This window comes from Diospyros lotus, chromosome 8, assembly GCF_014633365.1.
Source record: "Diospyros lotus cultivar Yz01 chromosome 8, ASM1463336v1, whole genome shotgun sequence".
In the NCBI taxonomy this organism is placed as follows: domain Eukaryota; kingdom Viridiplantae; phylum Streptophyta; class Magnoliopsida; order Ericales; family Ebenaceae; genus Diospyros; species Diospyros lotus.
In genome coordinates this window covers 32,654,818-32,681,548 of record NC_068345.1, presented here as the reverse complement: position 1 = coordinate 32,681,548, position 26,731 = coordinate 32,654,818, and the positions used below count along the sequence as shown (strand labels likewise).

At 35.9% G+C, this 26,731-nt stretch overlaps 2 protein-coding genes across 9 annotated transcripts; both read right to left on the bottom strand.

Moving 5' to 3' along the window:
* Positions 1-496: 496 nt before the first annotated feature.
* On the bottom strand, positions 497-17,767 carry LOC127807781 (pentatricopeptide repeat-containing protein At1g76280). 7 transcript variants are annotated; one of them, XM_052345879.1, is made up of 14 exons: positions 17,363-17,765; positions 17,179-17,242; positions 16,970-17,018; positions 16,662-16,855; positions 9,729-9,836; positions 9,103-9,285; positions 6,681-7,205; positions 6,306-6,401; positions 6,029-6,202; positions 5,432-5,518; positions 3,351-3,494; positions 3,061-3,249; positions 1,655-1,774; positions 497-1,155 (listed from the first exon to the last, which is right to left on the bottom strand). In XM_052345879.1, exons 1-14 carry the CDS (start codon positions 17,368-17,370, stop codon positions 748-750), a joined length of 2,349 nt encoding a protein of 782 aa, XP_052201839.1. In that variant the 5' UTR covers positions 17,371-17,765; the 3' UTR covers positions 497-747. The 7 variants fall into 7 exon arrangements, with proteins under 7 accessions (XP_052201839.1, XP_052201837.1, XP_052201836.1 ...); XM_052345877.1 differs by having other exon boundaries at positions 5,432-5,659; positions 16,662-16,869; positions 17,363-17,760; XM_052345876.1 differs by having other exon boundaries at positions 5,432-5,659; positions 17,191-17,242; positions 17,363-17,759.
* A 300-nt stretch (positions 17,768-18,067) lies between these two features.
* Positions 18,068-22,805, bottom strand: LOC127807782 (cytokinin riboside 5'-monophosphate phosphoribohydrolase LOG5-like). 2 transcript variants are annotated; one of them, XM_052345884.1, is made up of 8 exons: positions 22,474-22,805; positions 22,244-22,341; positions 22,078-22,108; positions 21,841-21,940; positions 21,189-21,259; positions 20,894-21,037; positions 20,650-20,760; positions 18,068-18,215 (listed from the first exon to the last, which is right to left on the bottom strand). In XM_052345884.1, the coding sequence occupies exons 1-7, from the start codon at positions 22,585-22,587 to the stop codon at positions 20,656-20,658; spliced, it is 663 nt and encodes a 220-aa protein (XP_052201844.1). In that variant the 5' UTR covers positions 22,588-22,805; the 3' UTR covers positions 18,068-18,215; positions 20,650-20,655. The 2 variants fall into 2 exon arrangements, with proteins under 2 accessions (XP_052201844.1, XP_052201843.1); XM_052345883.1 differs by lacking the exon at positions 18,068-18,215 and having other exon boundaries at positions 20,509-20,760; positions 22,474-22,804.
* Between the last annotated feature and the right edge of the window lie 3,926 nt (positions 22,806-26,731).

The window sequence follows — 26,731 nt, the reverse complement described above, 5'->3', positions numbered from 1 at the left end:
CTTGAGGAATTGGGCGAGTTTTACTTGCCCAACTCCACACTGGCAACCCCTCCCCAGTTTGGAAAATTGATGCGACAATTTTGTAATATTTTATTAAAACAATTGAAAAGAGTAATATTTCATTAAATAATTTAAAAAATAATAATACATTTTAAAATTTCTTATGGAAACCCACTAAAGGATATTTAATATTGTCTACTCTTAGGGATTTTGTTAACCTGTTGAAGGTCAACGCCCGGATCTTTTTTGTTGCTTGCTTGTGGGATGTGGGATTCCAAGCCCCCATTTTCAGCTCTTTACAAGTGGCTCCAAAGTTGGATGCATATAGAAGCTAAAATTTTAATGTCAATTATATTCACATTTTATTTTAATTTTGTCGTAACTGGTTATACTTTGGAATATTTGTTCAATTTATTTACTACTGGGATGGAAAGCAGTGGTTGGGTCTTAGGTGAAGCTCAGAACAAAAACATTTTTGAAGACAGAGAAAAGGAGCAAAGCAAGAATGGTAACGTTTGTTTCATCTCTCTTTTTCAAGTATGGGGGCTGACGTTCGAGCTAAGGGCAACGAAAGTAGATATTTTGAAGAAATATAACCTCACCCGCTTCACAAACAGCAATCATCATGCAAAATTGAAAGATGGGGGATTCCGGTCTTCTTGCCCAATGTTTCCTTGGAAAAATCAGAGTGTGCTTCTGCCCATTCATTCATTCTTCTGCCACCAGCTCAGCACCCCAATTGAATAATCAAGCAATACCTTCTCGCGGACCAGAATCACTCGAAATTCTCCTCATCCATGGGCTTTGATCAGGAAGCCATGAAATCGGGAAACCAAGTGTAGCGCACCATCTTAAATTTAGGAGGGCAGCAGCAAGATTCTCCTTAGAATCTTTGAAAAGCTCTACAATGCGTGACTCGGCTTCCAAGTCTTCGGCGAGGATAAAGTTTTCCTCCAATTCTCTTCTCTGTTCTTCGAGCATGCTATCTTCTTCAGATAGCATCCACATACAGAGAACCTGCAATGCTTCCACGGCGGTGCTGATATAATCGTGGTCTACATATGCAAAGAACACATAATAGCAGGTTGTCGCATCGGGCTGGACCTTCTCTTGGTGCATCCGCCTCACAATATTCTCGATTACATCTATCCTTCCCTGATATAAGATTCAGAGACGAGGCTGAATGAGTAACAGTCTACCGGAGCAACAAAAAAAATTAAGAATGGGCCAAACTAATCAGTATCATGTTCATATGAGCATCCACAAGTGATCAAGTATAATGTTGCTCCATCACATGTAACAAGGCAAGGCAAATGAAGCTACAATTCCAACATCTTATTTATGCATATAATATAACGAGGTATTATCTGTTGTCCACCAGATAAGAATACAAGCCTATGTTATCTGGGGATTATTTAAGTGAAGAGCACTAGCTATTGCTTGACCTACGTGCGTGGGAAATCTGATGTAGAATGGATTGGAAAATTAAACAAGTTTCTTCAATGTGAGAGGCAAAGTAACAGTGATATGCTAAGGAAGATGCCAAGACAGCGGATGCTCTTGTGTGAAATGCAAGTGAACTTGCACAGGTTTGGCGTTTCTACTTTAATATTACAGGTACCGTGGTGATTTGTTCACTCGAAAGAAACAATACCTTTTCACATGCCCCTTGAAGAATGGTGTTAAATAACAACACATCAGATTGGATTCCTTCCAAGCTTCCTTGGTCAAGCAGATATAATGCTCCATCAAGATCTCCATTCCCCAACAGAATCTGACAAACAAATTCCACAAAAGAACAATCATAATGTTTAAGTCAATTACCTTGGCCATTCACAGTGTCACTAAGATAATAATTTGACTCGGAATCTAAATAAAATGGCATCCATCTTTCACACCACTATGGCCGTAAATTCCCTCTATATAGGTTTATATTATTACATTTAACAAATAAGCATGTAGAAAAAACACCTTAACTAGGTAAACCTTGTACAAGGGAATGAGCAGGGAACCAGTGCTTCCTGCTAACTACAAGCGCGTAAAAGTAAGAGAGAGAATATCTGAAACTTAAAAAAAGTATTGACTCAATCAACTAAGCCCCCCTTTCCAGTGAAATAGAAGAATTTTGCTGGTCAATAATCAAGAATACCATTAGCTTGAAGTTCTACCAATAGAAGAAGCCAAATCTCTGTCTATAAATATATCTGTATTAGATTCAAGTCAAGACCTTTTTGATAGCTAAAGAGCTTAAAATAAATTCAACTTCTAAAAACATTTTGAACCTAGGCACTACAACAAAGAAACATGTGTACAGTCCCCAAAGCAGTGTTGTTTGCATTGGCAACCTATTTTTACTTTCTGATCATTTTCTCCTATGGATCTCTTTTCCTCTACCCTTTTCCAGTTAAAAAACTGTATAATCCTAGAACTTTTTGAAGTGCATTATGATTCAAATGAGAGAGATTTAAAGCCCCATGATTCAGATGCACAAATGAGAAAAGTAATAATGTAAAAATATTGCAATAACAGTGTAGGACAAGTAAATAGAGCCGAATTAACAAGTCTGCTACATGGGATTAAGTTGATTTATAAGACATTGATTTGATTGGATTCAAAATAAAGACCAAATAGATATAATATCCTAACAGTTTAAATCCGTAACCTTGAAGGGAAGGGTTTCCTATTTAAAATTAATAACCATGCAAACCTCATATGCATATCGAGACGCACATGCCAAAATTTTCATTTTAATAAACAGTTCAGCTCAATGTTTGGCACATATTTCCTGCTAAAATCATAAATGGTTTTCAGGATAGCTACTTTTGCATAAGACTATCAGAAACATAGATTCATAAGCTTAAAAGTACCAGGACAATGCTTATCTCTGGCAAACAACTTTAATTAAATGCATCAACAGATTTCCACCACAAAGCCAATATTGTTACAGAAACTTACAAATTAGAAGCTTAAAGGTAATGGTGTAAATCAAGCAAAAGTACTTCATAAGTATTAAATCTTTTAATCTCAGAGATGCATGGTTGAAAGAACAAAAAGAAATACCTTTATCAGTGTTGCATAGGTTATTGTCTGAGGATAGAAACCATTGCGCACCATCATAGAAACTAGTGCACAAGCAGATTTGAAACATCTTATGACGCTACAGCAATCAATCATGATATTGTATGTTGCAGCATCAGGAAGAAAACCATAAGACATCATAGATTTGAAAATCTCAATTGCCATGTGACTCTGGATTCATGCAACAACAAAAAAACTCATAAATAAGGATAAGATACAAAATCAAGTGGCAGAAGAATGATAGAATACTTTTATTGGATAGCAAGACCTACCTCCTTAGCCTCCACAAGTGAATGCAACACTGTGTTATATGCAGGTGTCCCCAAACAAAAGTAACCACGAGAAAACTGATTTTCTACAACATGAAGGTACTGGATGAGCTCCTTCACCATCCCCTCACCTCCAAGTGCTTTTAGCTGAAGACTACAAAGAGATTAATGCCATGCCACTGTACTGAGAGAACTAAAAGAAAAAAAGAAAAAGATGCAATTATAGCGTCTGATGCAAATGACAGTCCGGATACAATGGCTCTCTGCTGTAAAGCCAGACATGCAGAAACACACAAAAAGTCACTACAAGTTCTTGTAATCCTATTTCTTTAGTTATCCAGACATTAGATCCCATACTACAACCATATTGTGCACAACCATGGATGCCTATAGCTGATCCTTTTAAAAGTATGAAGATCCTCCAGGCTTGGGGCTATTAATCAGAGGATCACCAATAAAAAGGTATAAAATTTACATGAAGCACCAAGCCTATTTACAAATCTAGTTGATTACAGGTGCTTTATGCTGCTATAAACACCTTTTTGGGGGCTTTATTCAACTTGCTCCTTTAGATTGCTGCACTTGATGGATTCTCTTCTCATATAATCCCTAAATATTTTCTGCCATTACTAATATGATGTTGACTGGGAGACAAGACTGATTTACAGTTACGGCTGTCAACACTATGGCATTGTTGCTTTCATCAGACACGTGATGATTCATTAAAAACCTATCTATGTTCTTTAGTGATACAGAAAGAAGTGCCCAAATTGAGCATATGGATTCTCTAATTTTAACAACGTTTGAATAAAAAGAACCTCAAAATTATACTAAAAAATTCAAGATCTTAATATGGATAAGAGAAGGAAATTGCATTTTTACTTTTAAGTTTAGTTCAGATTAAGCATATTTTCAATAATCTCATCATCTTGTTTAAAATATTATACATGACATTTATCCATTCACGTGTTCACATATTCATACATATATCAGTATCTTGAGAATAAGGATTCAAAAAAGTCACACCCACACAGTTGATAAATATGCACAGCATATTTGTTACTCAAATCCATGTATCACAAAATCCCACCTCAGATGTGGGAACAGCCCAACAATACAACTAGGGATATCATATGCCTTGACCATAAGAGAAGACAAATATCTAAGCAAAAAACTCGGAAATTGGGAATCTAATGTACTGTGCTCTCAAATCAACAATTCCCAAATCTTATTCTGGGAAAGGATTTGTATCTCTTAAGATAGGTACTTTAACTAAAGATTATTTTCATCAAGAAGATTGAGGAAAAAATCAAATAGACTAGATGTATCACTTTGTGGTGGAGGAGAATGGTCATGTATGCAACAATACATAATCATACAATCCTCAAAGTTATAATGTACAACTATAGGAAGCATTTTTTTTTTTTTGAAAAAAAGTCCTTGGTAACGTGACATAAAGATTCCTAATGTAGTAACCTAGGTATTCAACTACAGGAAGTCAAATATTGTTAGGACAAAGGACAATGCCAACCTAAACCAAGAGCACAGGTCTAGCAACACTAGTGAATACCATAATATTCTAAAGGCACTTCCTAACAAGTTTATGTGAAACAGAAAATATATACACAGGGAAAAAGTAGTACAAAAGGCTTCTGCTAGATCAGGATCATAATCTGTCCTGGATATTCTCCAGATAAAAGTCAGAATATGGTTCACATGGAGGTTTAATTGAACATGTGCCAATTACAAAAGCTTCCTTTTTATTAGGTACACCTCTCTGTGGTTGCAAGGTCTCCCAAAAAGGTCATGCACTGGGGCTCCTCATTTCTGCTGAAATCTGAATTGATAGTGGAGTCATATAGCTAGTCTGAGTACATCCACAAGGTGGAGAATGCCTTACCTCCCATGTGTAGAAAGACTTGTTTCACTTAAACCCATGACCCCAAATATTTACCACAGATCCAATGCCATCCTTCGGAACAGTATTCAAATATTTAAGGAAAATGAAATTGCAATTCCTAATTTAAGACTTGGAAACTCTTTGATGTCAACAAAAACTCAATAGCTGATGAGGAAAAACTCACCAAGTTCTTCATTGATAAATGACTATGCTGAATGCCATTTTTCACCATATCGATTTCTATGGCATTAATCCTTTTGGCAACATCAACCTGTGACAACATATTGCCTTCTTCATATGGTGCATTAACATTGCCAAACAGTGATAAAAGTAGCTCATATGTCCTGATATCTGGCTGCAATCTCATTTCTTTCATTTTAGCAAACATACAAACAGCACGTTCAGGTTGATCCTACAAAATAAATGAGATACAATTTCATGTTAACAGAAAGAAGGTATTAATTCACGTGACATTGAAACATGATATAGTTGATTTTATAGGTTTAACAGGAAAACAATTTTGCCCCACTCCAGTAAGATGGTAATCATTCTTTTTGTTAAACTATAGTGGAAGCCCTAATAGTGGCTGTATGCCTAAAATATGCATCCACCATGTCTGGTTAACTCTCCATTGACGAGGTCAAGGGGACTCCCGTTGAGTTATATATTTCATACCTTTCAATACATGGGGTGCATATTTTTGCAGAAAGTCAAATTAAAGAGAGGGTATAATTTAGGGATGTATATAGCTTGAACCTTCAGTTTTAAAATGCCAACTCACCATAGTATCACATGCTTCAAGAAAAGCATTATAAGGATGCACATAAAGACTTTTGGAAATTTGAACCAGTAGAGACTCAGCTAGATCCAGTTCCAACCCTTTGCTGCAACTTATTGCTATGGTTGCAAGAGTTGAATCATAAGGCTTCAAATTCTTCTGTTGCATTGCTTTTAACTGTATAAAATTGAGAGCAAAAATTGTTCATGAATGAGACAGCACTGAATTAGGAATAGTTAAGAAAAGCTTATGAGTAATTGAGCGGGACAGCACATCTTACCACTTCAATGGCGCCATGGTAACCTCTTTCAGAGATAACTGCTCTTACAAAGCCATCATATGTACTACGTGATGGTTCCAAACCCAAATTTTGCATCTACACAGAACTCATAAAAGTGAGCAAATAATTGGATGAGGGAATTAATTTTAACAACATGAATTCCATTCACATATATGAAAGGGACACAAGGGCATAAACATTCATGGAAAATTTATAATAAATTTCTTCAATTTGAAGGAAAATAATATCAATAGAACATGAGAATAATCAATCACTTAAACCTGACTATAATTAAGAGCTGTTAATATAAATATCAACAAAGTAATATAACAGCAAAACTGAACAGTTGCAATGCATATAGTTAAAATGTACTACCTGTAAAATTAATTGCTCTGCCAACCTATAATTTAAGGACTTTGCACAAGAATGTATTAGATCATTGAATGACCACCTCAAAACCTTCATGCATGATTTGCCACTATGTTTTTGCAGCTTAAGTAACCCAGCATTCTCAACTTCTTTCTTTTCTGTGCAGAAATCAGTGCCATGTTGATCATCATTGACACAAGTCTCCATTGTCTTAAAGTTCACAAAACCAGAATAATCATAATCTTCACTCTCCTTGTTAGATCTTTTCAGGACCAACTCATAGCTCAATGGTATAGGAATATCCAATCTTGAAGTGAAAAACTTTCCCTCAGCTGTTCTACTAATAACAAAGCCTCCCCGCAGAGCCAAAGCCACCATGTATTGTAACAACGTGTATGCATCTTCTAAATTTCCCAACATTGTAAAGGCCCAGACAAACTTTCGAAGAGAAATAATGCTGGGACTATAATGTTTTATATACTCCTTCCAAATCTCATGGACTGCAGAAAAATCTTGCTGCAACACTGCAAGCTGAAAGGATGAATTTAGAACAGTAATCAATCTGATTTAGAAGACAATATTGATTGATTACATAACTAATTGTGATCTGTTGAACATGGAAGGAAAAGCATTAAATCAGACAATATGGAAAATACAAGCCATAACAAGGTAAAGCTAATATATCGTAGTTTTATAAAATAATAAAATGTTCTCTCCTCCAGGCTCCACACCCACCAGAGAGAGGAAAAGGAAAAAAATAAGCGGTTTAAGCACAAAAATTGAGCATCACTAAACAAATGTGAATTGTTTCTCAGTCCCTTTTCCTACCCCAACTTAGCCCCCCACTGGGTACCGTATGTGCTGGTCAAAATAATAGCAGAAACAAAAAGATGAGTAAATATTAAGTAGTTATCCAAGTTAAGCGTATTCAAACATGCTACATTTCTTACATTTTTAGGCATTTTAGAGGTGGGATTTGTGTAATTTGAGTTTATATGTTAGGTAGACTTGGATTTTGAGGATATCTTCATGTTATAGGTATCTTAAGAAGTTTTTATGTCGCTTCATATTTCATATATCGCCATTTTCTCCCTAATATCCATTTTCTCTACCATCAATTAATCTCATCTCCTCCATGTTTCTCAAGGTTTATCTCAAATTTACTATCTTCCTCTTCTTCTTTTTTTTTTTTTTTTGACAAGTACCCTCAACTATGTTGCCTCACAGAAGATATGACCATGAATAGAAATGATTGAAAAGCTAATTCATGTACTTGATCTGATCATCAGACTCTAGTGGAATTAAAGCTTGTGATTGTTGTACTCTCAAGTCTGTTATCTTCTTCTCTTAGTTTCTTGTTTCCACTCTCTTAATTTTCTATGTTCTTCATCTTCCCTTTCTATCTCATTCTTACAATCCAGTGAAACAAATTTTCAAATGAGTAATCATTTGATTGTTCCCCTCCAAGAGGAAAAAGAAAAAATCAATTATCTTGTTTAGTTATGTTCTCGAAAATGTTCATCCCACAAGAAGCACAATAATGAAAACACCAAACATGCAACAACCTAAGATAGGTTCACAAGTGTCCTAGATTGGAAGTGAGTATGGAGGGTCCCAGTTATAGAAGTAGGGTAACAAATTCAAATGATAACTCCTTGGCTATCTTTCTGCATGAGTTTCCATGTGTGATTGTATCAAAACTGATGCAGCAGACTACTATATGACCTTGGGGATGCTACACTCCAAATTCATTTATACATTATGGGGCTGGAAGGTGAATTTTAGGATAAATTGTTCTCCTGGCCTCCACGGTCATATGTCGCACAAACACAAGGAAAAAAGGGGTTTAATGACCCCTAACCAAGTTATCAAATGATGTTTGGATTGTGTCCTTCCTTCAATGGAAGTGAATACAAAGTATTTTTTGTATACTTAGTTCCCACAGGTATTATTACACCAAATAATACAAATGAAACCAAAATGAGGCAAATGTTAAAAGCAGCGCCTATTAAGCTCTATGTTATGGTGTCTCAAAGCAAGACTAACTGCTTAGAAACATGGATATAATGTTTGAACTAAAAAGCTTAGGTGAATCTTCAAAGAACGTATAATTTTGAGGACAGAGCAAAATGATTACAAACGACTACAGCCAATAGAGACAATTATGTCTGTCATCACATAAGCTTGTGGAAAACCAACATAAGCAGGGACAAAGATGAGAGGAAGTTAGTTTTAAGTAACACAACATATTCATAACTGAAACTGCTCATGGACATAAATTAATATGGTTTATCATCAGAAATTCCATGACAAAACCCAACATGTCGGGGTAAAGGAGGAAGATGCAGATTTATGTACTGAATGCTGGAGTAATTACTTGGTTTGAAGCCATCTACAAAATATAAATAAATAAAACAGAACTCCTAACCTTCAGAAGCTGTGCGTATGTTATTTCATTCTTCCCCACCATTTGACGCTCCATCAAATCTAAACATTTATTGGCATGATTTACACTTTGTATTCGGGCACAGCCTCCTAATAAATCATTGTACATAGACAAAACAGGATAGAAGTCATGGCTTTCTCCAAGAACATTCATCAAATTGAATGCCTACACAAAATATTGTAGAAAATACATAGATAGGATAAGTACATTCCGACAAAAGTAATGAAAAAAAAAAAAAAAAGAAAGATACAAGAAGAGAAAGAGAGAAGAAATTTTACATATATTTAAAGAAGGGATCTCAGCATTTTATAACTAAATTCCTAGATTCTCAATTACTACGACAAAGAGTTCAGTGGCCTTGCAGAGATAATAAATCATATTACTATGATACTTTTAGATAATAATACTTGCATAAATTAATTCCAATTTTTGTATAACTGAATAATATTTTCACAACTTAGTTCCTACTGAAGTACCACGTAAATGATTTTAACTTAATTCCTACTTATTCATAACTGATATCCTGACTTTTCTAAACTTACAGAAAGCAAAATCAACAAAAAAGACCCAACAAAAATAAGCTCAAAATATTTTGAAGACAACCATACCTCCTCTAGGTAACCCCCTTTACAGAGAGCTTGAAGTATAAGAAGGTACGACTTATTGTCCACATATACATCTTTCTCACCCATAATTCTCCAAGTTTCCAGGACAAACTGCAGGGAAAAGATATATACGTTCAATGACCATTCCAATCAAGAACCGTGAATAGATTGAATTGAGTCCAATTCAGCATCATGGGTATTTTCTTAACAACTAAAGAAAATGGAGGAGGCCTCTCTTACCTGAGTGAGGCAAATAGGAAGGCCTGACTTGCGGCAATATCCATTTATCAGGAAAAATTATTTTCCTGAGAGTATTGGATACTTCTATGCAGTTATTTAAAATATATTGCAGTGTGTAACATCTAGAAGCCTCATCTATAAAAATACACATTGGTCAGAGCATTTTCATGTACAGCAAAGTAAGGTTGTTCCTTTGTGAGGGCAAGCCTTGGTAGCAATAGTAAAGTTGCTCCTTTGTGGTCTTGGAAGGCCACAGGTACAAATTGTGGAATAGCCCCTTTGCAAGAAAAAAAAAAAGGGGAAGGTTGTTGTCACGACCCCAAGGGCATATTTGTTACGACCCTAGGATTTGCCTAGGGTTTAGGAAGGAATTTGGTAAGAATTAAAGGAAGATAGGGCAGAAAGGGAGGGAAAGAACAGAACAGAAAGAATTGGGGGAGAAGAGAGAAAGACGGGAGAGGGAAATGAGAGAATTCAAATTATTCATTAAGCTAACTTCCTCTAACTACTCAAGCCTATTTATAGGCTTACAATTGAAGATGCTAACAACAACAACAGAAAATGCAACTAATAAGGAAAAAACATGACATGTATTACTAATATATACTTGGGGTCATGACAATATTAGTAATAGTAGATTAGATATATTAGTTAGGAGTTGTACTTTGCTGCTTTTCCTATTGTACCTTTTAGTTAGACAACCTATAAATAGGCTAGAGAAGGTAGATAATTGCATTGTGGAATGATATTTTGAATTCAGTCTTCTTTCTCTACATTTTTCTCTCTCGATCTCCTCTATTCTCTCTGTTTCTGTTCTGTCTCTCCCACTATTTCTGCTCTCTCTCCCCCATATTCTTCTTAATTTCCTTTCTAAACCCTAGCCCAACCCTAAGGCATGACATTTGGTATCAAAGCTGATCGATTCTCAACAGTGAGCAAAGAAATTCTCGGCTAACATTTAGGCACATATGAGCAGTGATTTAGTGAAGTTAATTTCCGACAGCACTCGATTGTTGATTTCCAACACTTCTCGGCTGTTAATTTCTGACACAAACTAGAGCCGATGGTCCTCGGCTGCCAAATTGAGTTGAAGCAAGTAAGGTAGGTGCGGATTGGAAGTAGAGCTGGGGTAATTGCTGATCCACAGCAATCCTGATTAGATTTGGGCGACAATTGATCCATATGATTGAGATCATTGGCGATTGGTGTCGGTAATTCACTGCATATCCCTAGTGATAGTGATATTGCTATCATTGGTGATTAGTGCAATGATTAGAGTCAGCAATTCACTGCATATTGAAGGTGAATTCAGACCAGACGGCTTGAGGAATGGCAGAAGGTACCGGGATGAAGCAGCTTGAAGCAAGGATGGAGGCGGTGAGTTGTAGCAGGGAAGAAAGTGTAGCCATACAAGAGAGTATGAAAAGAGAAATGGAGAAAAATAGAGAAACATTGGATCAATTTGGCCAAAGGATAAATTGCATGTTCAACATGTTGTCAACATTACCTCAATTCCGTTTGTCACTGGAATTGCCACCAAGATTTGTCTCCGATCCAATTTTGCCTGGTGATGGCATTCTCCCTAGAGTTTTAGGAGTGCAGGAGGCTGAGGAGTTACCAATACTAGAACCAACAATTCCAATAAGAGGCCTTTCTCCTCTAATTACACTCTTGGTTTTTTAAGGATCGAAACTGAGATGGTGGATTCACAAGAGAGAGATTTTTTGAGTTTTACAATATCACAGAAAGGCAGAAGATCAATCTGGCAGCAACCTATCTAAATGATATGGCTGACTCTTGGTACTAAGGATGGATCAAGGCAAGGAGATATGAGGTTAGTTGGACTGACTTTGCAGAAGATCTATGTGATCGTTTTGGTGAGAAATCCATGACTGATGTGATTGAAGAGTTTAGCAAGTTAAGGCAAGAAGGATTAATGGTAGAGTATCAAATTCAGTTTGAAGAATTAAGATCAATAATGTGGACTTCACTGCCTGCCCTAACAGAGCAGTATTTTGTCTCTGATTTCATCAGTGACCTCAAGGACGAATTGAGGCCAATTGTTGAGATGGTGTAGCCTGTGACAGTGAAGTAGGTCGCTGAGAAGGCAAGACTGCAAGAGCTTGCATTAGAAGCTATTTTCAAAAAGCACAGACTTCTAACAGAAGGTTACCATTCAAGCAGTCAGGAAGCAAGAGAAAATGCCTGGATTGCAGCCTCAAGATTAACTCAAGGGAATGAGCATCATCCCGCCTAAACTGCAGCCTCGGGACTAACTCAGGGAAACAAGCATCCTAGGGTTTACACAAAAACCCTATAAATGCATAAGCAAAGGAGAAGGCTCGAATTATGCTATAAATGCAGAGATAGATTCAGCCTGGGCCATCAATACAGACAACAGTTACTGAATATGGAGGGATTAGAAGAGGAAAAAGAAGAAGAAGGACAAATGGGAATTGGATAAAGAAACAGCGGCTCAGTGGCTGTCGTTTCTTGGGGACAAGAAACCTCTCAAGGAGAGGGGATTGTCATGACTCCAAGGGCATATTAGTAATAGTATATTACATGTATTGGTTAGGAGTTGTACTTTGCTACTTTTCCTATTGTACCTTTCAATTAGACAGCCTATAAATAGGCCAAAGTAGGTAGAGAATTGCATTGTGGAATGCTATTTTGAAACAGAGAGAATTGAGAGAGAATAGAGGAGATCGAGAGAGAAAAAAGTAGAGAGAAAAGACTAAATTCAAAATATTATTCCACAATGCAATTCTCTACCTACTATAGCCCATTTATAGACTGTCTAACTGAAAGGTACAATAAGAAAAGCAAAAAAGTACAACTCCAAACTAATACATGTAATCTACTATTACTAATATGCCATTTGGGTCGTGACAATCCCTCCTCCTTAAGAGATTTCTTGTCCTCAAGAAAAGGCAGCAACTGAGTCGTTGTTTCTTCATCCAATTCCCGTTTGCTCTTTTTCTTATTTTTCCTCTTCTAATCCCTCCACATTCAGTAAATGTTGTCTACATTGGTGGCTTATGTTGAATCTGTCTCTGCATTTTTAGCATAATTTGAGCCTACTCCTTTGCTCCGCATTTATAGGGTTCTAGTGTAAACCCTAGGATGCTCATTTCCTTGAGTTTGTCCTAAGGCTGTAGTCTAGGCAAGAGGATGCTCGTTTCCCAGAGTTAGTCCTAAGGCTGCAATCTAAGCATTTTCTCTCGCTTTCTGATTGCTCGAATGGTAACCTTTTGTTAGAAGTCTATGCTTTTTGAAAATAGCTTCTAATGCAAGCTCTTGCAGTCATGTCTTCTCAGTAGCCTACTTTATTGTCACAAGCTACATCATCTTGACAATCAATCTCAATTCATTCACTGATGAAACTGGAGACAAAATATTGCTCTGTTAGGGTAGGCAGTGAAGCCCACATTACTGATCTTAATTCTTCGAACCAAATTTGAGGCTCTACCATTGATCATTCTTGCCTTAACTTGTTAAACTCTTCAATCACATCAGTCATAAATTTCTCACCAAAATGATCACAGTCAATCCAACTAACCTCATATCTCCTTGTCTTGATCCATCCTTGGCACCAAGAGTCAACCATATCATTAGGATAGATTGCTGCCAGATTGATCTTATGCCCTTTTGTGATATTGTAAAACTCAAAAATCTCTCACACCTGCGAATCCACCATCTCGATTTTGATCCCTCGAAAACCGATATCTCCAATCTTAGCATGGGAGTGTAATTAGAGGTATGAGAAGGGCCTCTAATCGAAAATGTTGGTTCTAGGATTGGTAACTCCTCAACCTCTTGCACTTCTGAAACTCTAGGGAGAATGCCATCACTAGGAAAAATTGGATCAAAGACAAATCTCGGTGGGAATTCTAGTACCAAATGGAATTGAGGTAATGTTGACAGCATGTTACACATGTTGTTTATCATCTAGCCAAATTGATCCAATGTTTCTTTGTTTTTCTCCATTTCTCTCTGCACACTCTGTTGAGTTGCAATGAGATCTCTCCGCACATTCTCTCGTATGGCCACGCTTTCTTCCCTGCAGTGACTCACCGCCTCCTGAGTCTGCACCAATCCCAATTCCACCGCCTCCATCCTTGCTTCAAGTTGCTTCATCCTAGTACCTTAAGTCATATACTCTAAATTTGCCTTCAATATATAGTGAATTGTTGACTCTGATCACTACATTGATTGCCAACGATCACGATCATTAGGGATATACAGTGAATTTCCGACTTTGATCTCGACACTGATCACTGATGATCTCAATCCTACGGATCAATTATTGCCCAGATTTGATTGGGATTGTTGTGGATCAGCAATCACCTCCGATCTACTTCCAGTTTGCGCCTACCTTACTCCAACTCTATTCAGCAGCCAAGGACAACCAGCTCTGCTTCGCATACAAAATTAACAGCTAAGAAGTGTTGGAAATCAAGGCCAAGAATCACAAGAAATTAATAGCTAAAAAGCATTGAAAATCAACAGCCGAGTACCGCCGAAAATTAACTTCACATAATTGCTACTCATATGCGCCTAAATGTTAGCCGAGAATTGCTTTGCTCACCACCAAGAATTGATCAACTCTAATACCAAATGTCATGCCCTAGGGTTGGGCTAGGGTTTAGAAAGAAAATTAAGAAAAATATGGGGGAGAGAGAGTAGAAATGGAGGGAGAGACAGAACAGAAACAGAAAGAATTGAGGGAGAAATTTGAAAATTGTGAGATAGGAGTGCATGATAGGAAGGACCGGAACAACTTACCCTAATAGGCCTACGCGAACTTCCCAAAGGGGTCACCCATCCTTGCATTACCCCAGGTTAAGCACGCTTAACTTGGGAGTTCTTTGCCAACATTCAGCCCAAAAGGTATCCAACTGGTGTTGTTTCCTTTCTTACACTATCCTCGATATATACTAACTTCTCTGGGCTCTCGGGGTATTACATTCTCCCCCTCTTAAGCACATGACGTCCTCGTCATGCGACCTTACAACCAGTCCCAGATCTCCCCCCTTGCATGGCCGATGTGGGATTCGCCTAAGGTGCCTACATGCACCCCCCATAGGGGCCTACACACACCCCCCTCGGGACTCAGCCTTCTCGCTGAGGTTTGCCCCACCATCGCGCTCAAAGGCTCGGGGGTCGGCTCTGATACCACCTGTAACATCCCACTCGAGCGATAGGAAGGACCGAAACAACTTATCTTGATGGGCCTACGCGAACTTCCCAAGAAGGTCACCCATCCCTGGATTACCCCAGGTTAAGCACGCTTAACTTGGGAGTTCTTTGCCAACATTCAGCCCAAAAGATATCCAGCTGGTATTGTTTCCTTTCTTACACTATCCTCGATATATACTAATCTTTCTGGGCTCTCGGGGTATTACATTCTCCCCCCCTTAAGCACATGACGTCCTCGTCATGCGACCTTACAACTGGTCCCAGCTCTCCCCCATCCAGTGTCCTCGGTCCTGTACCCCCAGCCTCGGGCTAGTACACGGTCCTCAATCCAGTACCCCCATCCTTTGGCTAGTACACGGTCCCAACACACGGCCCGGGTCGACTCTGATACCACCTGTAACATCCTGCTCGAGCGATAAGAAGGACCGGAACAACTTACCCTAATGGGCCTACGCGAACTTCCCGGGGGGTCACCCATCTTTGGATTACCCCAGATTAAGCACGCTTAACTTGGAAGTTCTTTGCCAACATTCAGCCCAAAAGGTATCCAACTGGTGTTGTTTCATTTCATACACTATCCTCGATATATACTAACTTCTTTGGGCTCTCGAGGTATTACATAGGAGATCGAGAGAGAAGACTGAATTCAAAATATCATTCCACAATGCAATTCTCTACCTACTCTAGCCTATTTATAGGCTGTCTAATTGAAAGGTAAAACAAGAAAAGCAACAAAGTACAACTCTTAACTAATACATGTAATGTACTATTACTAATATGCCCTTGGGATCGTGATAGTTGTGTACAAATACTACCCTCTCTTGACCCTAGCAAGAGCCTTGTGCACCAAGGACGCTCTTTTTCATCAATGCATTTTTCAACCAAACTTATGTTTTGATGCTATAGATTGATAATATGCAGATGGTATAGGAGTACTTGCATTGATTCCATATTACCATATAACTTTCTTCTAGCTTTCTTCGTGTAAAGTGATGAAGGAATGCCTAATAATGGTCAAATTGCACTTATATTACCACCCAAAATTTCTTCCAGATTTCTTCCATATAAGTTGACTGAATGACATGCCTACCATCAACCTATATATGCTGTTTAACATGATTCAAACCATGCTCACACATGTTACATGAAGAAATGCCAAATAATGGTCAAATTGCACTTATATTACCATCCAAAATTTCTTCCGGATTTCTTCCATATAAGTTGGTTGAATGATGTGCCTACCATCAACATATATATGCTGTTTAACATGACTCAAACCAAGCTCGCACATGTGTTCTTATCTAGTTAACTTAAAGAACATGTTGGTGCAGTGCTCATATACTGGGAGAGCAAAAGTGAAAGTGCACTTTCTCATTGTGACACATCAATCCATCATCTTCAAACCCAAAATCTGTGCAGTGTTCACCACACTTCTGGAAAACAAATACCATAGGCAAGATAATATTAGAACAAAATCTCAAATCTTGAGCATACCAGTGGATCTGGTGACCGTGCACAATATTCAAGAATGTGGACAAAATCATTGGCTGTCAATGGGTGATTTCCGTTGCCAACATCTAAAAGCAGACTGGAGGCTCTGCTTCTCTCCCCAAAGCGAAGTGCATTGACAGTCTGCACCTGCAGAGTCCTCAGAATTGGTTCTGTTCCAGGCCCTAAAGAACTATGACCTACAAACAAAAGGCTAGCTCCCATATTTCATTGGACACAATAAAAAACATTCAGGTACAAGAAAAAAATCACAAACTTAGCAAATTTCATTCATGTTCTTTAATTTGCAATACCACTTAAGGCTGTAAAATTTTGCACTTTTTCCAGTCTTCCACCAAATCCCTACACAGTAACGTAAGTGTAATTAGGTATACAGACGCTGAAACAGAGAACAAAACCAAATTTATAAAGATGACTTCATTGTTTCTCTCCCTTTCTCTCCTCCGCCTTTTTTCAAATTTCTTCCAAACAGAATGTCTACACAAAGAAGGAGAATAATTACACATTCGAAAACCTTCAATTTCCAATAAGAGAGTGGAGCAATTGACCGCAGCGGCACCGTCAACCTGTGGAACCAAAAGAGAGAAGAAGAACAAGAACGCATTGTAATAAAAACATGTACACTAAAATCTGGCTTACAAAGACATATATATGTATTATTGCATTCGAATTGTACAAATAGAAACCTGCGCATGGTTTCCGACTCCTTGAGAGCTCACTGAAGGGAAGATAACCTCGTAGGGGTTTAGATTTTAGGGGCTTTGAGCAGAGAAAAGAGTGACCTTCGAAGCAAATAGACGGAGGTAGGATTCATCGGCCCTTGACGATTCTTGACGTTGATCATGAACTTCTCTACGAGCTGCGATTTGGCGACGACCACGGTGAAGCAGCTCAGTGCGCCCTCCGGGTAGTCCTAACACATGACAGCGGGCCGATTTGTGCCACAAATTCATATTGCCCCTAATGGGCCTCTGGGCCTCCATTGGGCTGGTGAAAATAAGGCTTATACGTTCGCCACACTGGCTGTGGCCCAAAAACTGGTATTTATTTAGTCACTGACCTAATATATACATATAATATTTAAACCCTTAAAAAAAAAATATATCCTTGTTTGGTCCTCCATGTGTGGCAGGCAGATACATAACACGTTCATCATTGAATTTCAACTTTGGTCAAGGCCTTGCGATATAGTTTTTAGCGTTTAGTTGAAGTTGTGGCATTACTTGGTACTACTAGAAGCATCCCAAGAAATTGATGCCACAGATGATATATAATTTGAAATTTGATAGTATTGTGGTGGAAAATTTAGAGTGTGGGCCTAAGTTAGGCGAGATGTGAACTTGGCGGGCCCATGAGGTGGATTGGGCCCCAAAACTCAAAGAATGGTCCAATGGATCATTAATCCAAGTGGGCCTTCATGCCATGTTAAGTCGGTCATAGTTGAGAGCCTATTCAGGCCATTCATCATTCGGCGTCCGTACGCTGTCCTTGTAGTTGTAGGGGTCGCCCCTCCCTTGATCATGTCAATGGATTTTCAACCTGGAAATAATGTTATTTATTTTATTATTAAATAAACATATTAGGTGTTTGAAGTTTTCAATTTTTTAAAATATTTTTTATTTAAAAGGAACAATAACTAAAAAATTTACAAGATTTGAGAAAAAAATACCAAATAACCATATCCGATCGATCAAAATCCCTTATGATTTGATTTAAATTTTGAGTTTCGATAAATAGTGAAATTGGTCAAACATTCTAATAAATTAAGTTATGAATATCCTAATAAATCTAATGATGGTAGCAAACATTATCTTCATTTGAAGTTTATTTAAATAAAACAAAAATTAAACTACAAACACCAACAGCCATGAATTCTTCTTAAGATATATAAGAGGGTTCCTAAACTATTAAGAAATCTAGTCTTGTATTTCATTAATTAAAATTTTGATATATTTTATCTTTTAACTATTTTTTTAATCACTTTAAATCCAAGAATACACATGTAATTCACGCTTTAATTGAGACTAGAGTAAAGTCAAGGACTTAATTAAAGTGATGAAAATAAATAGTTGAAGGAGAGAATGTGTAAAAATTTAAATTAAGAGGATAAAAATCACATTTCTTAATAATCTAAGGGCCCTCTTTTGTATTAAGCTAAAATAAAAAATAAAAAATTAAACTCTCAAATATATGACTCTACCCTATAACCATCTTTCTATCTGCCACCCACCCCTCCAAGCCTGTCATCAAATTCTGATTTGATTGACTCCACAAACTCTTCATCAACATGGACTATCCATAGGTACGGTGACCAGCACAATTGAAATTTTAAATCCCACAAAGAAATCACTAAGACTGCGTTCTCTTTATTTTTTAATTTTCAGTTTTGAGTTTTGAATTCATTTTCAATTTTTTATTTTAGTAGTCTATTTTTAAAAAATTAAAAACGCGTTCTCTTTGTCATTTTGAAAAATTATTTCTCAAAACAGAAAATTAGAAAACGCGTTCTCTTTGAAATTTTGAAAATAATTTTTTAATAATATTTTATTCAATAAATTTGATTATTCAGTAAATTAAAAATATTTAATGTTTATAAATTATTAAAAAAATATCTACATTTTAAAGTTAATGAATTTTATAATTTTTTTATTATAATAATAAAATATGAATAAATAAATGTGTTTTGAGTTTTGAGTTTGTTTTGTATGAAAACACTCAAAACAACTTTTTGTTGTTTTGAGTTTTCTTTACAATTTTTTTTTTTTGTTTTCAAAAATGCATTTTTAAAAATAGTAAAGAGAACGCGTTTTCATTATTTTAGAAAATTAAAAACTAAAAATGACTTGAAAACAGTAAAGAGAACGCAACCTAACTTTTTCATTCTATTTTTTTATTTTCTATCTCCATATTTATCGTAGGTCAACCATCTCAACCAAAACCATCACTTTAATTACCAACAATGTGGGGAATTGTTTTTTTCAAAAAAAAAAAAAGTGATTATTATAAGAAATAATGTGTAAAGGTTTAGTTGATGTACAAATTAATTTGATATATTAAAAATATTTACTCTTACTTGTTATTGTTAATTTAGCTATTAATTAATTCTAGTTAACCAAAAGACTTAAGGTGGCAAAAAATAAATAATCGAATGATGCATGAAATATGTCAAAATTTTAGTTAAGGGATTAAATATCACATTTCTTAATAGTTTATAAACCTCTTTATATATCAAGCTCCTAAATTTTGCTTACATGTTTGTGCTCCATCCCCTTTCACACATTTACGCATGTAATTTTACCCTAAAAATTTAAAATAATAAAAAATTAATTAAAAAAATATGTCAAAATTTTAATTAAGGGGGTAAAGGTTATATTTTTAATAGTGTAAGTGTCATTTTATGTATTAAGTCACTTTTCTTATCTTTTACTTGCATATGCATATTACATATGGTTCTTATAATATTTTATTACATATATAATTTTTAAATAAACTTATTTTTGTTTTTATAAAAAAATAGCTAATTAAGGTACATTTACAAGAATTGAGAACCGAAAAGAAAATAAAGAGATTAACCATTACTTAGATTGTATTTGTTAGCTAAAATATAGATTAAAAAAGATAATATATAAAAAATATTTCAGACTTTTATTCTTTTTTATATGTTTGTTAAATTTGTCAGCGACCATTAAAAAAGAAGTCGCGTGACTTCTTATATGATACTTTTTAAATATATTTATCTCTTCTCTCTTCATAAACATATCTTGAAATTTAAATATTAGAATATTTTTATATTTCAAGAAATTTAACAAATAATTTGATAAAAATATTGAAATACATCTCAATTTTATCTACATCATTTCATATTTTAATACAAAAAATAATTTAATATTATATTAATACAAGTTTATCTTATTTATTTTGCCTTAACGAGATTAACCTAACTACAGTCTCTCTGAATATAAAGTACAAAAACCTTAATTCAGTCTTTAACGGCTATTTGAGAGTGAAAACACGAGTTAAGCTCCAGCTGCTCGACCTCCAACCGCACGGCCGCCCTGTCTCCGCCGTGCACGGGGACGTACTCCTGCCGACCCAACGAAGGCCCCATCAAACAAGACGAAATCGATAGACCCAGAACAAGAAAACACTGAAATACGGCTATAGACCACAAACACACCCGTGATTTATCAACTATTACACGTGATCAATGAATATACCTCTAGCTTTTGGACGAGATCTCTGGCTTTCGGGGCGCAGACGATAATTTGGCGCTGGAAGGGCTTGATGAAGCCATCATCCACAGCTTTGTCAATGAAGGTGAGGAGATTGTCGTAGTAGCCATCCACATTCAGCAAACCCACCTAAATGTGTGTAGATATATATATGTATATATATTTGCAGTGGCATGGGGAGAGTTGGGAATATGGAAGAAAGCTAGCTATACCTTCCAAGTTTGAGCCAAAATTAGAAAGAAATTGATGATTAATATAGAAGGGGAGAAAGGAGCTTTACAGGCTTGTCGTGAATCCCTAACTGGGCCCATGTGATCACTTCTAATAGCTCTTCCAGAGTTCCATACCCACCTGCATCACCAACAAATTAATTTACAATGAGACTAATTAATTAATGAAAAATGTTATTGGTACACATTTATATATATTTTGGGCTATATAAAGGTGTGTCAATGACCAAAAAACCTCTCATGAGGTGCATAGAGACGCGTGAGGTGCATGTGAGGCGCAGGGCATTTTAGTCATAATTCTCACTTATGTAACCCAAGATATACAAAATAAATGTATATCTAGCATAATCCTTAATTAATTAATCCAATCAATAAGTTAACAAGAATAATATGATTTACTAATATAGGCGTTGTTATGTTACTCACGAACTGGGGTCACTCCCATGGGACTCACGGTCCCGGCCACTCTCTCAATTTGCCCGCATCAGCTAGATTAATGTTTGGATAACATAACAGCATCTTTACTAATATTTAGAAAGTAATTTTTTTTTTTTTTTTTTGACGAATCAGGGTTTCTAAAAACATATCTTTTTCTTTAGTAATATAATTAGTACTATTATTACGTGATTTCAATGGTACGTTTGTACCCTATTTTTTTTTTTTGGGGGGGGGGGGGGGGGGGGACAGAGAGAGAGAGAGAACCTGGTAGGGCAATAAAACAGTCAGAATGGCGGGTCATCTCAGCTTTCCTCTGGTGCATGTTGGCTACAGATATCACGTCCCCCACAGTTTCGCCAGTAATCTACTCCATTAATTAGTTGAAGGGAAAAAGAAAACAGCTATTCTGTTAATATCTTTAAGACCGAATCAACTGAAAAAAAGAAAAAAAAAAACAAAAAACAAGATGTGTACAGGAGTTTCTGAGTTGAGAATACCAACCTCTTTGGACATCAGAGTTTTGGGAATGATTCTGCAGAGGAAAACTAAACCAATTAATAACCCAACAAGAAGACTAAATATAGAGTCAGAAATTAAAATAGACGAGAGATATGAGAGAGACTAATTCCATTAATCCATTATTGAAGTTTTGAAAAATGGTATATACCCAAGAACATGTCCTCCACCGCGATGAACTTCCTGTGAGATTAAACCCATCAACCCTATGCTTCCTCCACCGTAAACCAGATCCAACTTTCTTGAAACCTTGAATGAGCCAAAATCATGGAATTAAACATGGAGCGAGGAACTGGAGTTAAGAACTGAGATAAATGGGATATATATTTGAAGAAAATACTGTATATATATATGTATGTATATATGGAAGAAGTTAGAGACCAGCTCCTGCCCCAGTTCGAGAGCGGCATCTCTGTAGCTATTTCTCTTGCCAGTGCTGCTTCCACAGAACACACAAACCCTTCTGAACCTTGACTTCACTACTTTCTCTTCCATCTCCCTCTCTCTCTCTCTCTCTCTCTCTTCCTGTCTCTCTCACTGATATTTTCCTCGTTTCTGTATTCTCTGCTGTTAGCTTTAATCGGCACAAAAGAGAGTTTTTGTTGCCCTTTTGATCTTCCTCTATACAAGTCTCGATGTATACCACAAAAAGGAACATGGATACTGCTTATTATAGAAATCCCTTTTCCCTAGCAGAGTGACCAATTAAAGAAAAGAAAACTACAAGGGAATAATTGAGGTAATTAAGGGGACTTGTCTAAAAACCTTTTTATGCACGTGCGTGGGGTTGCTTTGGTACCTCGTTAGTGGTCACACTTCTCACATATTAGTTAAATCTTAAATTTAAAAAACATCCATGTTTTATTGTAAGTTAGTGCATTAAAATTAATTTCTTGAGATAATTAATTAATCTCTGTTGGGTGAATGGAATGAAGATTATTGATTACTTCTCTTATAAAGGAAGGAAATAGCATTGATGAGGATGTCGTATTAAATTATTCGTATGGATGTCATATGTAGTTTCATGTACGGTTGTACCTGTTTTGTTTGGCCTCTTTTAAGTCTTAAAAGGCTGTCAGAAAAATCTACAGTTAGCAAGCTCAAACGACGTCGCTCATCCTCTAATTCATGGATCCATTGCATCAGGCATTTTTTGCACATAAAGCTGGGAATATATTTAACTCTACCTCACAAATTGGAATCGTCAGGTCGTTCTCATCATATTACTATAACTATTCCTTTTCCTGCCACCTTTCATCCCTAGCGAAAGAATTGATTCTTTCCGTCCTCTCACAACTACCATATTTATCATTTCTTTCTTTAATTATCATTAACAAAATAATCCTTCCGCCCAGCAAAAACCAATAAATAAATAATCCTTTCAGCGATCTTAATTTGTCACAAGAGTTCAAAATTCTGTATATTTTCCTTGATTGATTAACTTGATCCACTAATACGTGTGTTTCTATCTAACTAGGCTAGGTGCTATTGGATACTTAGATTAGCAAGTGTTAGTTAAGGATGTGGCGGAACCACAAACATCAGCAAGATGAGAAAAAAGATAAAGAAAGCGATGGTAGGAGTCTCTGTTGATCATCTCACACTCTCACTGCATATGCTTGCCTTGTTCAAATTGTATAGCCGACTTCTTGGTTCAATGAAAGCGACAAGAAGATGTACAGATAGAGATACCACCATTATTCTTATCTTCTCCGAATTCCTCTGCCAGTCACCGATTCAAAGCATCCATCCATATATCCACCGATCGAAAGCTTGACCCCAACTTCCAACCACAATCTGCCCTTTGAATTCAGAAACCTTATCCATGATCGACCGAGGCCCATATATTATATATTTTTTCAAAAGTATAGAGATATCGATTAAAGGGAGCATTCGATAGGGGAATTAATTAAGAGTAAATTGTCAAAAAAGTATTTAATTAATCTTTACATCAATTGTAATATTTAACTTTATATTAACAAATATTCATCCACAGGTATATATGAAACGTGTTAATTAATCGCTCATCACCAGCCGATGACATGATACTTAGCTGACCGTGGAGCTTTTGGAGTTGCTTAATTGTTAATTGATTATAATTATGAGTAGATGTGATGAGTGATGTGAGACTACTGTAGAAAAAGGAGGCCACTAATGTGGACACCGAACTAATTGATGGGAGAGGGGTGGGTCCACAGCTGCAGGTGCTGTGTTCCGTATAAAAGTTTGCTGCTATCCAACAAGAAGAGACAATCACCACATTCAACTCGACCCTTTTGGACCTCAGTCTTCCAAATATTACAACTCCATTGCAAAAAATTAGAATCTAGTCGGCTGGTTCGTGGGACCTAATTCTCTCTTTTGAGTTTGGCCATAGTTACCTCCAGGATATATATCCAAATATATAACAAGATATAAGGAAATTGAATAGAATTAGAATTCTTGTCTATTACCAAAAAGAGGGTGAATTAATATAAACTGAGAGGTGAAAGGATGATTTTGCCACTGTATTAAAAGTTGAGCCAAATGCAGGGCCAAATCATCCTTTTATCGATTTGGTTTAGAAATTCACCCTTTTTTTAATTTAAAAACAAATCATTATCAAAGTATGAATAATATTTTAAATGATGACCACAATTTAGTAACATGAGAGAATATTGTAAATGGGTCTTTGGCACTTACAACTCAACAATTATATTTAATATAATTTTTTTTATATGGTGTTTAGACTCTCAGGTTACTACTCCCTTAAATCTAGAAATAAAGTTTGATGGGGCCATAATTCCATCAAGAGAAAGTAAACCTAATTATAGATTGATGATTAGCCAATTAAAAGCGTGAACAGATTTGAAACCCGTAGTTTCATGCTTAGCTTAGGGTGTAGCACAAGCTATTTGGAGTCATGGGATTGTGAGAGTTTTTAGTTTTGGTTATTAAAATCTGTGTAGTAAGAATGACAATGTAGTTTAGATATGCAATAAGTGCATGCATCTTTTAATAATGTACTGCATTCAAATAATATACTCACATCCTTATCTCCGGCGGGAAATGGATGGATACTGGACTCATTTACTTTTTTTAATTAAAAAAATTCATTTATTTATTTCTTAAATATATATCAAATTCATATTCAAAATTTCAAGTTATGTGCTTTTTTAGGTAGAGTTTCTGAATGTTAATTTTTTTTTTTTTTTTGTGTGTGTGTGACTAATTTAAGACATTAAGTAAAACATCTAGCCAACAGTATTACATATATACCAACGATCCTTGTAATTGCAAAACCAAAGGATCTAACAACAAAAAGAAAAGGAAAACCCAAAACAAGTCTAATCTCTAATATAACACAATAAGAAAACGAAATTGCAGGATTTAGGGTTATATACAAGCAACACACAAACATCTAATTGTAAATGGCTCAATAATGTAGATTAGATAAGAAACAACACAAAAATGTCACTGCAACTAAAAATCTCGCATAGTTATAAGATATAAAAGACGATTAACAAGAGACTTGCACAATAGAATCGTCTACTCCAATCAACAAACCCATTAGCCAAGAAAGACCCAATGCAAGGAGCGTGGATTAAATTAAAGTGTTGTAAAGTCATATTTCAAATGGTCTATAGTGCTTTCAATCCCCTATTATTTGGATACAAATTCTTCTTCTTCTTTTTATATTTGTTGTTTTGTCTTTAATAATGTTTTGATGAAGAAAAACTTTATATACTTGATATTTGAAAATGAATTATATTTTATCTTTGAAAATTGAATATAATCAATTCAATCAATGCCAAAGGATATACATGTTTAATTTTCAATATTTATAAAATCTTTTTGTATTTGTTTTGAAATCAAATGTGTTAAGTGTCAAAATATTTTTCATATCATTAATACTTTATTTGAATGCAAAATTGTCAACCATGTTAGTGTAACAGTCGACCGTTTTATGCCTTTGAGTTTGGCCTATCAAAGCAAGGCAAAATTGTTGATCGATTTGTTTCAATTGTCGACTGTTTTAAGTTTTTCAACAAAAATAGTCGACTGTTCTCTTGAACTATCAACAAGACAATTTTTAAATCTTTGTTTTTTTTGTGTATGTTCAAAAATTGTCGATCGTCACTATATAGTATCGACTTGTTGTCAAAATAGTCGACTATTTTTATAAAGAAGTTGATCGTTTGCCCAAAGTCATTGTGTGTTTCAATTTTTTTGAAGAAAATTGTTGACTGATTTGGTGAAATTGTCGACTATTTCCTTCACTGTCATGTTTTAACGGCTAGTTTTTGCATGCTCCAACAACTATTAAAGACTAGTTTTATTTAATGCTCATGAGAAGCCTATAAATACCTGACCAATGATGCACTAAAGAAGCTAATGAACAAGAATGAAGTGATAAGGGTTCGCATTTGTATTCATACTTCTCATTAGTGTTTATGCTTTCATTTTTCTCTCAAAAAGGCTACATATATCATTTGTAAAATCTTGTTTAGCCTTTGTATGTATTTATTTGAGAGATATTATAACTAAGATATTCATCTCTCAGATCATCTTTTTTATAATTCATTGTTCTAATTCTTATCGGTTGTGCTAGAGGGTATGCTTTAATATAAGTAGGAGATTGTATTTCCTATCAATTTAT